This window comes from Patiria miniata, unplaced genomic scaffold (genome assembly GCF_015706575.1).
Source record: "Patiria miniata isolate m_02_andy unplaced genomic scaffold, ASM1570657v1 HiC_scaffold_24, whole genome shotgun sequence".
Lineage (NCBI taxonomy): Eukaryota > Metazoa > Echinodermata > Asteroidea > Valvatida > Asterinidae > Patiria > Patiria miniata.
In genome coordinates this window covers 770651-786333 of record NW_024037063.1, presented here as the reverse complement: position 1 = coordinate 786333, position 15683 = coordinate 770651, and the positions used below count along the sequence as shown (strand labels likewise).

The 15683-nt window shown below is 39.5% G+C and overlaps 1 protein-coding gene across 1 annotated transcript in view; it reads right to left on the bottom strand.

Moving 5' to 3' along the window:
* The window catches only part of LOC119732047 (phosphatidylinositol 3,4,5-trisphosphate 3-phosphatase and dual-specificity protein phosphatase PTEN-like), a 48191-nt gene that overhangs the window by 5842 nt on the left and 26666 nt on the right, over positions 1–15683 (bottom strand). The window contains exons 4-6 of the mRNA XM_038205413.1: positions 12216–12390; positions 10634–10741; positions 6106–6306 (exon numbers count right to left, since the gene is read on the bottom strand). Coding sequence (XP_038061341.1) covers positions 6106–6306; positions 10634–10741; positions 12216–12390 — 484 coding nt within the window. The remainder of the gene's footprint in view (positions 1–6105; positions 6307–10633; positions 10742–12215; positions 12391–15683) is intronic.

Below are 15683 nucleotides of genomic sequence, written 5' to 3'. Positions count from 1 at the left end.
GTAAGTGAATAATTGTCTCAGGCATCCTGTGAAACCATGGCACCTGGTGTGCTTTCGTTTTCAAGAAAAGTGGAATTTTGTATCAATTTCTAATGATGGTCGGTCGAACATCATTGGAAAAATCTGACTATTTTGTTTCAAATACTGCCCCCAGTTTAAAAAATTGAAGTTAGTCCACATTTTGTTAGCAATCGATTACACATCCATGAATGGGTGTAAGCCAGCTAGTCTGGTTCCCTGACCTGACAACTGCCCGACGTCAATTCATAGTAAATTGCTCCGTTTCGTCTGAAGTAGGGTCAGGGAGCCAAACTACAAGAACGACAATTTTTTCCCTTGGTTCAGTGTACCAATATTTGCTAATAAATACTAATCCCCAAATCCATCCTATTTCTGAACATTACAGCAGAAACAAATGTTGTACAAATGTACGGTATATGGGCCTTTTTCACGTGTTGGCCATTTTTGTTGAGTTCCCTGAATGTATTTCATTAACCCTAACCCCCTAGGCCCTTGTTGCTTACAACCATCCTCAATCCTCCAAAATCCTCCAAAATTTTTCAACTCCGCCTAAATTTTTCAAAATTGTCAGACAGTCCTGCCTCAAAATGCATTCATCCTCAATCCTCCAAAATCCTCCTCATCCCAAAACTTTGCACTCGTGTTTAAATGAAGGATAACCAACGCCAAATCCTTCAAAATCATCAGACAGTCCTGCCTCAAAATGCATTCATCCTCAATCCTCCAAAATCCTCTTGTGCTTCATTCACCATTCATCCTCAATCCTCCAAAATCCTCATGTGCTTCAATCACCATTCATCCTCAATCCTCCAGAATCCTCATTTGATTCAATCACCATTCATCCTCAATCCTCTAGAATCCTCCAAAACCGCCAGGAGGATTTTGGAGGAGTGAGGTGGGTTAGGGTTAATTATTTATGCAGGCACAATGCAGCCTTATTTTACTGTTATTTTTTTTGTTAAATATGGCTTTAAACAATGGGGAATGTTTAATTACAAATTTTCAATTATTCATTGAAGCAGACTGGAATTTATTATCAATGAACTTTCTTTCATTTCTCTTTGCAGTTCAAAAAAAAATAAAGATTTTACTTAACTTTCAATCCAATATGGCCGACTCATGAAAAAGGCCCATAACATGTACCTTGAAGAAAGAGTGTTGAACAGCCTAAATCTAATGGGATTTGAACACACACATTTAACTTCATGTAAACTAAAAGTAGATAGCCTTAGGATGATTATGAAAATGTCTAAGTGAGTACGGAAATAGTCTCCCCAAGGTAGCATTTACAAGTCATGGATTCTTAAAAAGGTTTTAAGACTTTTTTGAGACAGAAACAATAGACAAGGCCACCATTTTCAAAAAAAGTCAAAACAATTTGTCTCGTTCAAAGGCATATAGGATTGTTTGCTTTTTTTTTTTTTTTTTTTGGTTTCCAATAATATCATAAATTGAAATCCGGGGAATGTTTAAAACCTAACCTGTTGAAATGTCAGCTGCAGTGGAGACTACACTTTTTGGGAAAAAAAGTGAAAAACCATGCACAACTGTTTGAAACATGACTTTGTCTATAGAACTCTTTATTCCAAAAAATCTGCCAATCGAGTGGTCATTGGAAATCACCTACATTTCTTGTTTTCTTCTTAATGACAGCAAGCCAGACGGAATAATTTCACAGGATGTTTAATCTGGGTTACAAGCTTTTTTGATAATAATTTGGCAGGTTACTTTTTGGATATGCAAATGATCCATGAGATTTGACTATTGTTATTTTTGATTTTACATGCATTCGTAAACTCAACACTGAGTAGTTCATATCATTCATAAATACCTAAGACAGTTTACCCATTCCTATTGGTCGAGAGCTCGTTAGTTACGTGGGTGGTTTTAAACCAGGGGTAAAACACTGCTGCATTCTGCGCCATTACAGCAGAAGAAAATGTTGTACAACTGTACGGTATATGGGCCTTTTTCACGTGTTGGCCATTTTTGTTGAGTTCCCTGACTGTATTTCATTAATTATTTATACAGGCACAATGCAGCCTTATTTTACTGTATTTTTTTTGTTGAATATGGCTTTAAACATTGGGGAACGTTCAATTACAAATTTTCAATTATTCATTGAAGCAGACTGGAATTTATTATAAATGAATTTTCTTTCATTTCTCTTTGCAGTTCAAAAAATAATAAAGATTTTACTTAACTTTCAATCCAATATGGCCGACTCATGAATAAGGCCTACAACATGTACCATAATTTAAAGATACAGTCCATCATTTGTAAATTGTGCATTTTGTTCGTTTGAAGCAACAAAAGTGTTCAAAATCTAAAGAGGGGTGCTGAACAACTAACCTGATGAATTTCAGCTCAGCTTCAGCTGTATATTCCGAGAAAAACAGCATTCCGGGATCTCAATTTCAAATCAAAAGTTGCTGAATCATGTTTTGAATTGGGCCTGAATTCAGCGTCCGAGACACGTTCTCACTGAGCTGATTGCAGCTACGCGATGTCGCGCACTGATCTGACGAATTATAGCAACCGCGCGTGCGTGTGCGTTGTCACTCGTGCCAATGCTTGCACGCGCTTTGCCGAATAACAAAACAAACTACTAATTTAAATTTTCCTACGTTGCGTCTTAAGACGCATTGTTGGAAAGGCCTTCTTTCGTTGATTACTTCAAAATGACAGCATGCCAGAAAGAATAATTTTAAAGGGAGTTTAGTCCCCTTACTATCTTTCAACCAAGTATGTTTTTCAACAATAATTAAGCCAGTTACTTTTCGGATGGCTGCAAATGATGCACTATAGCTTTAAAGAAAGAATGTTGAACAGTCAAAATCGAATGGGATTTGAACACATACATTTAACTTCATGTAAACTAAAAGCAGATAGCCTTAGGATGATTATGAAAATGTCTAAGTGAGTACAGAAATAGTCTCCACAATAGACAAGGCCACCATTTTCAAGAAAGTCAAAACAATTTGTCTCGTTCAAAGGCATATAGGATCGTTTGCTTTTCTTTTTTTCTTTTTTTTTGGTTTCCAACTCAAAATCTGGGGAATGTTTAAAACCTAACCTGTTGAAATGTCAGCTGCAGTGGAGACTACACTTTTTGGGAAAAAAAAGTGAAAAACCGTGCACAACTGTTCGAAACATGACTTTATTCCAAAAAATCTGCCAATCGAGTGGTCATTGGAAATCACCTACATTTCTTGTTTTCTTCTTAATGACAGCAAGCCAGACGGAATAATTTCACAGATGTTTAATCTAGGTAACAAGCTTTTTTGATAATAATTTGGCAGGTTACTTTTTGGATATATGCAAATGATCCATGAGATTGACTATTGTTATTTTTGATTTTACATGCATTCAGAAACTCAACACTGAGTAATTCATATCATTCATAAATACCTGAGACAGTTTACCCATTCCTATTGGTCGAGAGCTCGTTACGTGGGTGGTTTTAAACCGTGGGTAAAACACCGCTGCATTCTGCGCCACATCGCACAGTATGCGCCCCGCGCATGCCAATTTCCACGAAAGGAGATTTTTAAGCACAATTCATGTGAGGCACATGTACCATAGATATGGCAAGCGGGATATTTCACAGAACACGAGGTAAAATTGTTGAACAAAATTCGTGAATTTTTTATTTGTTTTGACCAAAAGGTATTTATGAATGGGAATAAATATGTGCTTGGCCGGTATTAACCAAGCACGTTTATAACCAGCTAGGGGCCTGGTTGCAGATAATAGCCCTCGCCCACGGCTCCAGCCATTATCAGTGTCCAGGCCCAAAGCCGGTTTTAAACGTTCTTGTTTAAAGGGAAAATACAACATTTGCAAACATCAAAAAATAACACTACCAAATCATTTTGAAATACCTTGCTGGACTGTTAGTGAATGACAGTGTAAAGCATCCTGTAAAATCATGGCACCTGGTATACGTCATTTTCAAGAAAAGTGGTATTTTTGTATCAATTTCCAACGCTGGTCGGCCGATCAGCGTTGGAAAAAACTGGCTTTTTTCCAAATACTGGCCCCAATTGACCATCGCACTTGTTTGCAATCGATTACACACCTATGAACGCGTACAAGCCAGCTAGACTGGTTCCATGACCTTACAGTTCCCCAATGTGTGTAAACTGCTCTGTTTCTTCTTATATGGAGTCAGGGAACCAGACTACAGGAAAATGATTGTTTTTCTTGGTTTTTATAGCATTTTCGAACCCGAAACCTCAAAAAAGTCAGTGTAACTATATTTGCTATATATTTCCAACCCCCCAATTCCATCCATTTCTCAAAATTACAGCAAAAGCAAATGATGTATATTCCCTTTAAAACAATATCTACCGTATTCCCTTACTGAAGAAGGACGAATGCGTGAACTCGGTGCATGTTTGCAAGCTGAAAAAATGCAAATGAAGCCAACTGCAATCTATCGATCAACAAGCCATGGAGTCTTCCTAGAAAACAGAAGGGGGCAATGACCGGCAAATCTCCAAACACGCGCATCGGTCCTCTCGGACTAAGGGGAAATAGCTTGGCTAATCCGCTACTGCATTTCCCACAGGACATAGGGGACGAGTTCGCGGAGCGGGCATAGAGGACAGTTTTGCTCTGCGCCGAAAAAAAAAATTCCCGATACAGCGTCAACAGGTTACCAGTCAAAATGTTGTGCGATATATGGAACATGCGACAGGCTCCCTGCTGATGAAGATCTGATATTAACTGCTACGTCAAATTTGGAACAGTGTTGGCTGCTTGAAAAACATTCCCTTGGATTGTCGTTCCATTTGAATTTAATGTTGTGCAAAGTTGTCCACAAGAGAAGATAAAAAATCAGACTTTACGTTCTCATTATTCTTTTCATTTTAGATGACTTTGGCCGAAGCTCCTTGTAGAAGCAGATGATATGGATTAGGTTCTTGTGCCCCCCCCCCCAAAAAGAAATAGCTTAAAACTGGCGACAAGCAACAAGATCGTTTTACACTCTTATGGGCTCCGTGCAATAAAAAAATGTTATGTTGCCACGCGAATTCCTTGATATACCGTGAGAAAGATACCGCGGTCCCGGGTATACTACATGTGTCTTGTACTTTTAGAGGAGAGCTATTATGCCTTCAAAATCACCTTTCTGGTAAAACCTCAGAGAGTCCAGATTTTAAAAAAGGATACTTTAAAAACCCTGAAATCAGAAAAAGAATATTCTGACAAATCTCCCCTCCCCCCCCCCCCCCCCTGTATATTTATGAAGGGCTTTTGATGGATTCAACATTGCAGGAAAAGGAACCTTTATACATGTAGGAGGATGAACTCTCAACCTTTTGCCAGTAAGTGGGGCAAAGTGTGCAAAACTAATACCAATCAAATATACAAAACATTTAACAGACACAGGCATAACAGAAAAGTGACCTTAACAGTACAACAGAATTTGAACACCTCTCCAATAATTAGCAAAACAGCTACAGGAAGTTTAAAGGGGCACTATGTCCCGGAAAGTGCCCTTTTGGGCTAAAAAGAATTCATTTTCAAGGAAATGATATCAATTGGAAAGAGCATTTAAAAGTAGAATATAAACGTCCACACAACCATCCTTTAAAATTTGGCCGGTTTGGGGTTATTCTTACGAGAACAAATTTCAGGGGCCAAAAATCGCACGGTCGGGATCGTACTGTTTGAATGCTAGTCGTGATTTCATTCGCCGATGTTCCACCAGAGCAATGCATGCTGCGGACGTGTGAGGAAACAACATTCGTGTATACATGAATGTACCGGTATGTTCACCAGACATGTACATTGAATCGTCTGACATCATGGACACAAAAGCTAGGGTAGAAGGAGACTTATATTTACTGCTGGAAATACGTGTGCCTTTGCTACAAAATGTCCGCTGCGCAAGAAGTAAACAACCGGGTTTTTCCCCCGTCTTTTCTCAGGAACAATGTGATATTAGTTAGTATCTTTTCAACCAGACCTTTGAAATAGGATAAGTAAACAATCTTAAACATAAAAATTGTCGATTTCAGGACGATGTGCCCCTTTAAGAAAAAAAAAAATTAATGGATTGTAATCGAGCATCACCTTGACAACTTCCGAGGTGTGGACTTTGACTTTCTGCTGGTAGACCACAAAGTAGGGAGTGCAGGAGCCGTTGCTGATCATGGGCACCGTCTCCAGCTGTACTCTCTGGAGCAGCAGCGGGACCATCTCGTAGTTCAGCTTGCTTCGGATAATCTCCCCGTAGTACTGTACGTAGCGCCTTTGGCTTGGAATGGTTACGCCCTGTCGCGACGAAAAAAAAAAAAAAAAAAAATAACATTTACGGAAATAAATGTCGGTGCTTGTCAAATCAAACTGAGATATATTTTCTGAAATGACAGCCGAGGAGGGGGAGTTCGCATAAAAATAACAGTGACCCTTCTGGCAGTTACAAATGGGATTTTTTTTTTTGGATAAATGAGGACCTCCCCCCCCCCCCCCCCCCCACTGTAGCAGTACACACCGTACTTGTGTAAATAGCACCTTTGGATCGGAACGGTTATACCTTGTCAGACGCAAAATTATATTTTTATCAAAATAACTGACGCCGCTGGTCAACTTAAACCAACATTTATTACATGTAGCTGCGGGTAGCAGCTCAACAAATCATCACGTCTCTCCGTAAGCCTGTACGTTAGTAACAAACATTGACATTGTCTATTGCTCCTACATACTTGGACCGCTTTCAACCAAACTTTGTCCAAAGTATCAGTAGCCCAGCCCCAACATGCCACATGACCAAACAAGGGGTCAAAGGTCATCATGGGGTCAAGGTCAAAATGAGGTCAAAATTTCAAATAAGCTCAAATGACCAAAGTTAACATAAGTAAACGTGAATGCTTTGTTGGAGTTGCAAATAACATTTAGAAAAATGAAAAAAAAATTGAGAGAAAAAAATTTTCAGGGTGAAAAAACTTTTGGAGATATACTAACTGCATCATCACAGTTCTGTGATAAGGCCAAAAAAAAAAATATTCGATCTCTGGTCAGACCAGATGGTGCAATTTCCCATTCCTTGGTGCTCTTTGGTAAAAAAAAAATTGAGGAGGTGCGGAAATAGAGGGCGCTGTTGGAGCTACCGCGAAACTTTTTGGGAAAAAAAAAGATCGACGCGCATGATTAAAATCGACGCGCGCGCTGACCAGAGACCGACTTATTATTTTTTTTGGCCTAAAGCCAGGAGTCATGATAGCCAGGAGGACATTGCAAAGAATCGCCATCTGAGGGATACGCCGGAGTTACCCTATAGATCAGAAGACTTTAATTACCAGGGAACCCACGCTTTTGGAGTGTGGAATGACAACTTAAATCCCCGCAGCGCAGCGGACGGGATTAGAACCGCGGCCACCAGAGACATCAGGACAGGTACATGATGTTGTGCCAACCCGACCACGCTATTAGTACTTACATTAATTTTAAAAAAGTATTTTCCCTAAATTAAAAAAGGTTTTCGCTCTTTTCAGCACTGCCCAAGACAAAAAAGAGATACATGTACTAAGTTTGAAAGTCAGGTTTAACAAAGTATTTCCCTAAATTATAAAAGGTTTTCGCCCTTTTCAGCACTGCCCAAGACAAAAAAGAGATACTAAGTTTGAAAGTCAGGTGCATCTGTAACAAACAGTTACATGTAATAAGGCCAAGTACTTTATATAAAATAAGACTACAATTCATTTTCATCTTTTCCTTTTTTTTTTTTTGGTCATTTTTTTTTGGAAGGCACAATGAAGAAAAAAAATTAAATAAAAACAAGCCTTATGAATAAATGCTAAACCTTAGGAACTCCAGATTTCAAAAGAGATTTAAAAAAAATCCTTAAATCAGGGGAAAAAATCTGAAAAATCTCACCGACATCTAGACAGCCACTGTGAACTTTATATCACACTAACTCATTTGTTATGCATCTACATGTACTGGGACATGTACAAACCTCCGCACAACTTATTTTGGGATATATGCATAATACGCGTAGTACCCTGCGCCTACATGTACATTGTTTACACAGTGGACGCAACGGGACTGGGCAGTTCAATGATTGCGTACTGACCCGAACAACTTGGCATTTTTGTGTTAACCAAAAAAATAAAGAAGAAAGAAGAAAAAGCTTCGGCACAAACACTGAGCTAGAATCTTCAATCGTCGAAACAAATTGATGATCATTTTTGCATGGTCGAAGCACGTGCCTGTGATCTTCATTAATACGGAAGGCTGAATTTTGTGCAAAGTGTGTGCGTGTGTTGGGGGGGGTGTGGGGTGGTAGGGGGTAGACAGAAGGAAGGAGCAGAGACTGTTTGCTGTGGTACGGTTAAGTCGCATCGATATATTGATCCTTGACGGTATAAGTAACTGCATTCATCTGCACTTTCGTCATTCGTACGCTTGCCGCTACATTGTAGTGCGTGTGCATAACCACTGTTTGGCTTATGAGTAGGACGTTTCGCAGAAAAAGATGGACATGAGGATTATCAGGTGTGATATCGGCATATCAGGTGTGATATCGGCAAATCATTAAAACTCCCTAGGCATTTTTGCTAGTATGTAACCTTAATCTTGCAAAATCCCCATACTGCCGCAAATCCTGTTTCTTGAATGTGGTCCTTGGAGGAGTGGCCACTGCCTCAATCCTACCAAATCCTCCAGCAATCACTGTCAATATGTTGAGGCAGAGCTAGTAGCATCCTGGAGCAGTGCGGAGGATTTCGAGTATACATGTAATCTATTGTAGACCTAAATTTATGCACTGCTGAGCATAAATAACACAAGGTCCGGCCCAAGACCTTGACACAGTGCATTCTCCAAAATCAGCAACACACTTTTGCCATGTAAGGTAGCCTCAATCCTGCAAAATCCTCCATTTTGCAAAGAGGATTTTAGCGGATTAATAAAGGGTCGGGCAAAAGAAAACTGAAGAAACAAAGTGCAATGTAAACAATAACAACATTTCTCCTTACTACTGAATCCAACAAAGTCAAAAAAATAAAAAGCTAATTTTTGACCTCATCAATAATGACAATGGCGGCATTTACAATTGAAATACAGCAAAAATCACTTTTCTAATCACTTTCCAGGCAAAGTTCTAGATTATCAAAAACGTATCTTTCACGTGATTTTCAAATCTTCTGCACGATGCAGTAATCTAATCTTCAGAACAAACTTTTGAACCGAAAATAATACAACAGAGTAAAACTGCCTATGGCTAAATTATTAATATTGCACGTAAGCGTTTCGTTCAGGCTTACATAACTTGACTGGACAGAAATATCAAGATGATCACATCGAGTACCAACGCACACTTAAGAAATTAAAAATAACTTTCCTGCCCCTAGACACATCTTTTGTTGCTATTTTTAACCATGCACACTCTCCCTCACATGTAGCTTTTTGTCCCTTTTTATTATCTGGGCCTGAATGAGAGGCACCCACACAGACAATCCGAGTCTGCACCTGTGAATATGACTATTCATACGCGTCAGATGAAAAATGCTGCAATCTTTCAGGGGTGAGCGACCCGTTTTAGCGGGAGAAAAACCGTGGGAATAGGGATTTGCTTTTTCCTTTTCAAAGGGAAACAATGTTGGAGAAGATCAATGTGCATCAATAGGATGGTGCAATGCGATATAGCAAAGTGTAACGACAAGATAATCAAAAGTAAGGGGTTTTTTTTGGTCAACTCGCGGGGGAAAATAACCTCCGAAACCAAATTTTTTTTTTTTTAAACTTGCTAAATCCGTGCTGTTCAGTGGGAAAATGGTTAAAACTGTCGCAATGTATAGAAAGAAAATAAATGAAGTAATACAAAAATGAAATAAAAGTGTAATGTCAAATTCTTAACCATGTAAAGAGGGGCATGATGACTGTGTATACATGTAGTTACAAAATAATGAGACAAAGTGGCTTGCTTAGGGACATAGGATTCTTGGAATGCTTCTTGGAATGCAATGATCACCTCTACAAACAATCTCATTTTTCGTCTTACGGACCCAGACGGGGAAGGAAGGGAAAATATTGCTGTAAAGTATCATGCTTAAGGACACAGACTTTGTAACCGTTAACCACGTTCTTTTAAGTTGTAGGATATTCTCCTCTTAACCACAATGTGTTCTCTTTTCTCTGTTGAGGCCATAATAAGAATAGTCTGCATATCACCCGTTGTCAAACTGAGCCCTCTACGTAACCAACGTCTGATACATGTGAGCAATGCAAGTTTTATGCGATCCCACGCGCCAGCCAATCAGAGTCGACTTTAGAAACTGTGACGTCATTTCGATCAAAAATGTGGACTAAGCAGTTGATTGGTCAATTTTGGCTGCCATGTTTTTGTAATACAACAATGGGTTACGGAAGACCCGACAAAAGGAGAACCCGCTGAATGGTCAGAATCTCGAAGTCAAGACGCAGTCTTGTTTTGCATATTTAATCGCCGAATCTGCTCACATATCATAGACCCTTGCTGTGCAAGGGGATATTCCACTGACTAATAAAGAAGAGGATTCAAGAAAAGTTACTGTAAAGCGTCCAGCTTAAGGACACGTGGAGGTTTCATTTTGGTAGTCAGATTGGGAAGTCATCTCACCTTTCCGTCTCGTGTCCTCTTCTCCCCGTACTTCTCCATTGCCTCTTCGGCCGTCTTGCATTTCCCTTGATGTAAGAGCAACGCGCATATCATCACACCCGTTCTCCCCTTCGAGTGCAAAAACAAAACAAAAACAGTAATATAGCCCTAGCCAGAAGTGCAAATTTGCTATTCATTCCAAAAAATGACGGGAGGGAATATTCTGTCAAGCGCATGGTTATGTACATCAATCCTGACGAACTGTTTTCACAGACAATGCAGATTACATGTACTTTATGCTAATTCAAAGAACTGGGGGAAAAAATATGTTTTTTTCCCCCTCCTTCAGACTTGCCTAGCCTTCAAACTCATCTCGTCTTTAGAATTGTTGGAATCAAATCTTCAAGGAAATTAGGACTGTCCATATTCAAATAATTTAGTATCCATTACACGAAACTGTTTTTGACTGAATATTCGGATATATTCGAACTGCCAGCTGCAACTACGTGCTGCGCCATAAAAAAAAGTTGCACGAAGAGTGCGCCAGTTAAAGGGAAAATACAACATTTGCAAACATCAAAAAATAAAACTACCAAATCATTTTGAAATACCTTGCTGGACTGTTAGTGAATGACAGTGTAAAGCATCCTGTAAAATCATGGCACCTGGTAAACTGTCATTTTCAAGAAAAGTGGTATTTTTGTATCAATTTCCAATGCTGATCGGCCGAGCAGCGTTGGAAAAAACTGGCTTTTTTTTCCAAATACTGGCCTCAGTTGACCATCGCACTTGTTTGCATTCGATTACACACCTATGAACGGGTACAAGCCAGCTAGACTGGTTCCCTGACCTTCCAATTCCCCAATATATGTAAACTGCTCTGTTTCTTCTTAAATGGAGTCAGGGAACCAGACTACAGGAAAATGATTGTTTTTCTTGGTTTTTATAGCATTTTCGAATCCAAAACCTCAAAAAAGTCAGTGTAACTATATTTGCTCTATATTTCCAACCCCCCAATTCCATCCATTTCTGAAAATTACAGCAAAAGCAAATGATGTATATTCCCATTAAAAAAATTTGCGTACGGTGAGCGATATGGGGCACTGGAGTGTTTTGCAGTAAGTATTTTATAACTGTAAAGGGCTTTAACCTGCTAAAAGGATGGGAACAATGAACCGCCATCGACAAAAAAGTGGCACCTGACAAGAAAGTGCCGCAACTTTACGATAAAGTAACATCACAGTCATGTGTGTGTGTGTATAAATGGCGTAGTTCTTTTGTTTTTTGAATATTCAAACCGGCAAAAAGCTTTTCGAATATTCGGTTGATGATCAAATATTGGGTATATGCGGTATGGCAACTTTTGGTGCCGAAATAGCTGTAACGGTTGTTTTTTTTGAGGTTTTCGCCTGAAATGACATCACACTTTTGCACATGAATATGGAAATTTTCATTAGCATAATACCCAAAAGGCAGCAAAATACCCTTGAAAATGGCAAAAATATAACTGAAAATAAGTTAAATGAAACTCAAAGGTGCATTTTGGATTGCATATTAAAAAAAATCACACTACCGGTACGTGGGCCCTTTAAGCAACTTTTACCTTTCCTGCTTTGCAGTGGATGACCGCGACGTTGTCTTTGTCCTCCATCAACCATCTCTCCACGTCGTTGCAAAACGGCTTGATGAGCTCGATCTTCGGCGGATTGTGGTCGTCAAACGGGTAGTGGGCCACCCGATTGTAAAACTTGGATGTGTCGTAATTGCGCTCTGAACATCTGCAGGGAAAGATACAAAAGCAAAAACAAATAAGCGGCAATTCCAGCATTACGAAAGGAAGTGTAATTTCTGCGACAGAGCCAATTAACCATGATATCTCATTAATGATTCAGAGAAATGATCCAAAACTCCTAGTCTGTAATCTCCTTGACCATTACTAGATGACGGATGTATACAATTTGAAAAACACATTTTCAGGTTTATTCACTGAGCTCTTAACAGCTCTGTCATGGACATTGCATAACGCCGGAATTGCCCAAGCCAATTTGAAGTTTCACCCGCGCATGTGTGCCAATTCTCCTTTACAAAGCATTTTTGGACACCAGTACATAGACATACATGTGCATGCCGCAGATCCTAGTTCAATGACAGACAAGCTTACAGCCGCAGCTAGGGTTTTATACCCTAAATTCAATTTGACAATTCTTTGCTAGCACCAGACGTCGATTTGGCTTATAAATTATACGTACATTTGTACAATTACAACGTTTTCATTTTATCAAGTTCTCGCCTTTTGGCAATGATGATGCTTGAATACACACACACTCAAAGACTGAATAAAATGTAAGACAATTTCATGTACCGGTACATACTACTTGAAACAAGACTAGGAAAGCCTTAAAAATGTGGTCCCAGAGTGTACACAATTCTCTTCCATTGATTCTGAATGGCTATTCACTGGAAGTGATGCATCCGGTGGACACAACGGGCCAGATTTAGCCCATTACCGGGTGATCCTATACAATAGCACTGCCCGGCTCTCCTCACCAGCCAAAAAACAGGCTAATTCTCATGTTTGCATAGGAGGGTTAAATTTCTTGTGGTCACGGTGAAAATTGTGCTTACGAGACATCCAGCAGGGCCTCTGAGGTTCTGCCCACACTGCCTGTCTGCAGTTTCTCTATCAACACATTTCTTATTGTATTAATACACAAGGGCGGATCCAGGGGGGGCCAAAGGGGGCCATGGCCCCCCCCAAAACGAAACCAATTTTTTTTCTTTTTAATGTGACATCGCAATAAAGGCAGGCAATGAGTACACCACCATCTTTTCCTCAAAAAAATTGGTTAAAGTGGTCAGAAATTGCCTCAGATCGCACCACAGAGCATCTAGAATCCAAAAATTTTTCGAGGCCCTAGCGGGCCCCAAACCCCATGCCGTAATTTTTTAGACCCACTTTTTGGGGGGACCAAAAATTTTTTTGGCCCCCCCAGAATTGTGTTCTGGATCCGCCCTTGTCAATACATAATAATCTGCCCAGAAAAGTACCTGATAAGGCCAAAATAAAAAGTTTAGCGTCCTGCCTTTTTGAAAAAAAGGAAGGAGGCGACCCTTCCCCCCCCCCTCCAAGATGGCTGCCCGACCGGGCTATTTTTCAAGATGCCCGCCGGTTTTTTGTTTTTTAAATGGCCGTCACTTTGACTCAGGAAATGACATGCCAGCTTTATACCCATGGGCTAGATGCAACAGACAAAGAGGCCAAAATGATGTCACTGTTTAAAATTTATAATTTTTTGGGTTTAAAAAAAAAGAAAAAAGAAAAAAAAAAAGAGCCGGCCGCCTCCAAAAAGGAAGCGGGCGTGGATGCTAAACATGTTTTTTTTTATTTGGCCTAATACCGAAAACCATGATTTTATTGTGACAGTTTACTGGGGACTCTCAAAATCCAATACCGCACAAGCCAAACAGGCCACTCTGCAAGATCAAATTAATCGGCATCTACGTCGCATATCCCTGGCGCGCTCACATGTGCCCTCATACAGGCCACTTTTTGCCACTTGTCTTGCCACTACTACTGCAGTACATTGTGATCACTAGTGACAGCGAAAAGGTCTTTCACATGTTAACAACCTGTGCCACGCATTGTAAGATCCTTCCCTACGGAGTCTTAGTTCCCAGGCACAGGGCATTTGAAAGTGATGCTGATCTGCGCATGAATAATTCTTCCCCTGTAGGTATCAATTTCTAGAAAAAGATGCTTCATGAATTTTAATTTGCAGAATTATCGTATTTCATTATTTGACGTCTTCATGTAAGATACATGTAATGGGCTCATAAAAGTTTTGTAGAATTTTTTTTTTTTTTTTAATTGGACAGAATTGGGCTTGTATATGTACATGTATCACTTTAACCTAGCCTTTCAAAATCCACCAAAATCTTCTTTGCATACATGTAAGTGGAAGATTTCGAAGGATTGAGGCTGTATGACCAAAATTTGTAGTTGATTTTGGAGGATGCATTGTGTCAAGGTTTTATTAGGTTGTACCTTGTGTTGTTTATACTTTGCCATGCATGAATTTAGGCCTAGATAATACTTGAAATCATTCACACTGCTTCTGGAAATCATCTACCCTGCCGCAACGTACATGTACATGTACATGTACCGGTATTAGCAGCGATTGTTGGAGGATTTCGCAGGATTGAGGCAGTGGCCACCCCTGAAATAATGAACGATTTTGAAGGATTGAGGATGCACCCTACCCCAAAAGGCCAAGGAGGTCGGGGTTTAATGACTTAAATTTATTTTTCACAATCTTCATTACTTTCAGAATTTGAGCATTAACCCTGAAAGTCCCAAATTTTCCATTCTCATTATTATTATTAATTTTTTTTTCGCACCCTAGAAGGTTAGGGTTTCAGAAATGTGAAACTCAAATATTTCAATATGAAAAAAAAGGTCTAAATTAAAAAATTAAAAAAAATACTTCCTCACTATCGTAATTCATAACATTAATATTCATTAAATCCCAACTTTTGAAATTCATAACGTTCAACCGTTCAATTACAAAAACCAATGAATTCATATGAATTCCCCCATAATAACCTAAAAATACGTACATGTACATTGTGTATATAAAATCACATTCGACATCCTCGTCTATATGTACATTGTAGTTCCGCTTAATTTTTTTTTAACAGGAACATGTCCCACATAATCAACATTCGCTCAAAGTCAATTACACTACAAACGAGACACATATCCTATAAATCCTGCACTGCCCTACAAAATTATAAATGTGGAACTGGCCTGACTGGAAGTGAGCGCGACAGAGCGGCATAAGCTTATTTAACCTGCGATAACCTTTAGAAATGTACATGTAGACTCACATGCGCGGGGTCGTTGCAAGCTTCCTGAAGTGTGTGTGTTGAGTATACAGAACGTACATGTACATGTACATGTACGTGTGTGCACATGTCAATGTGCATTCTGTGGATGAATGGGCACGTGTATTTAATGCTGTCAGGATGTGCTGGCGTTAAACAAACATAAGCGCACATTTGTCTGCGGCAA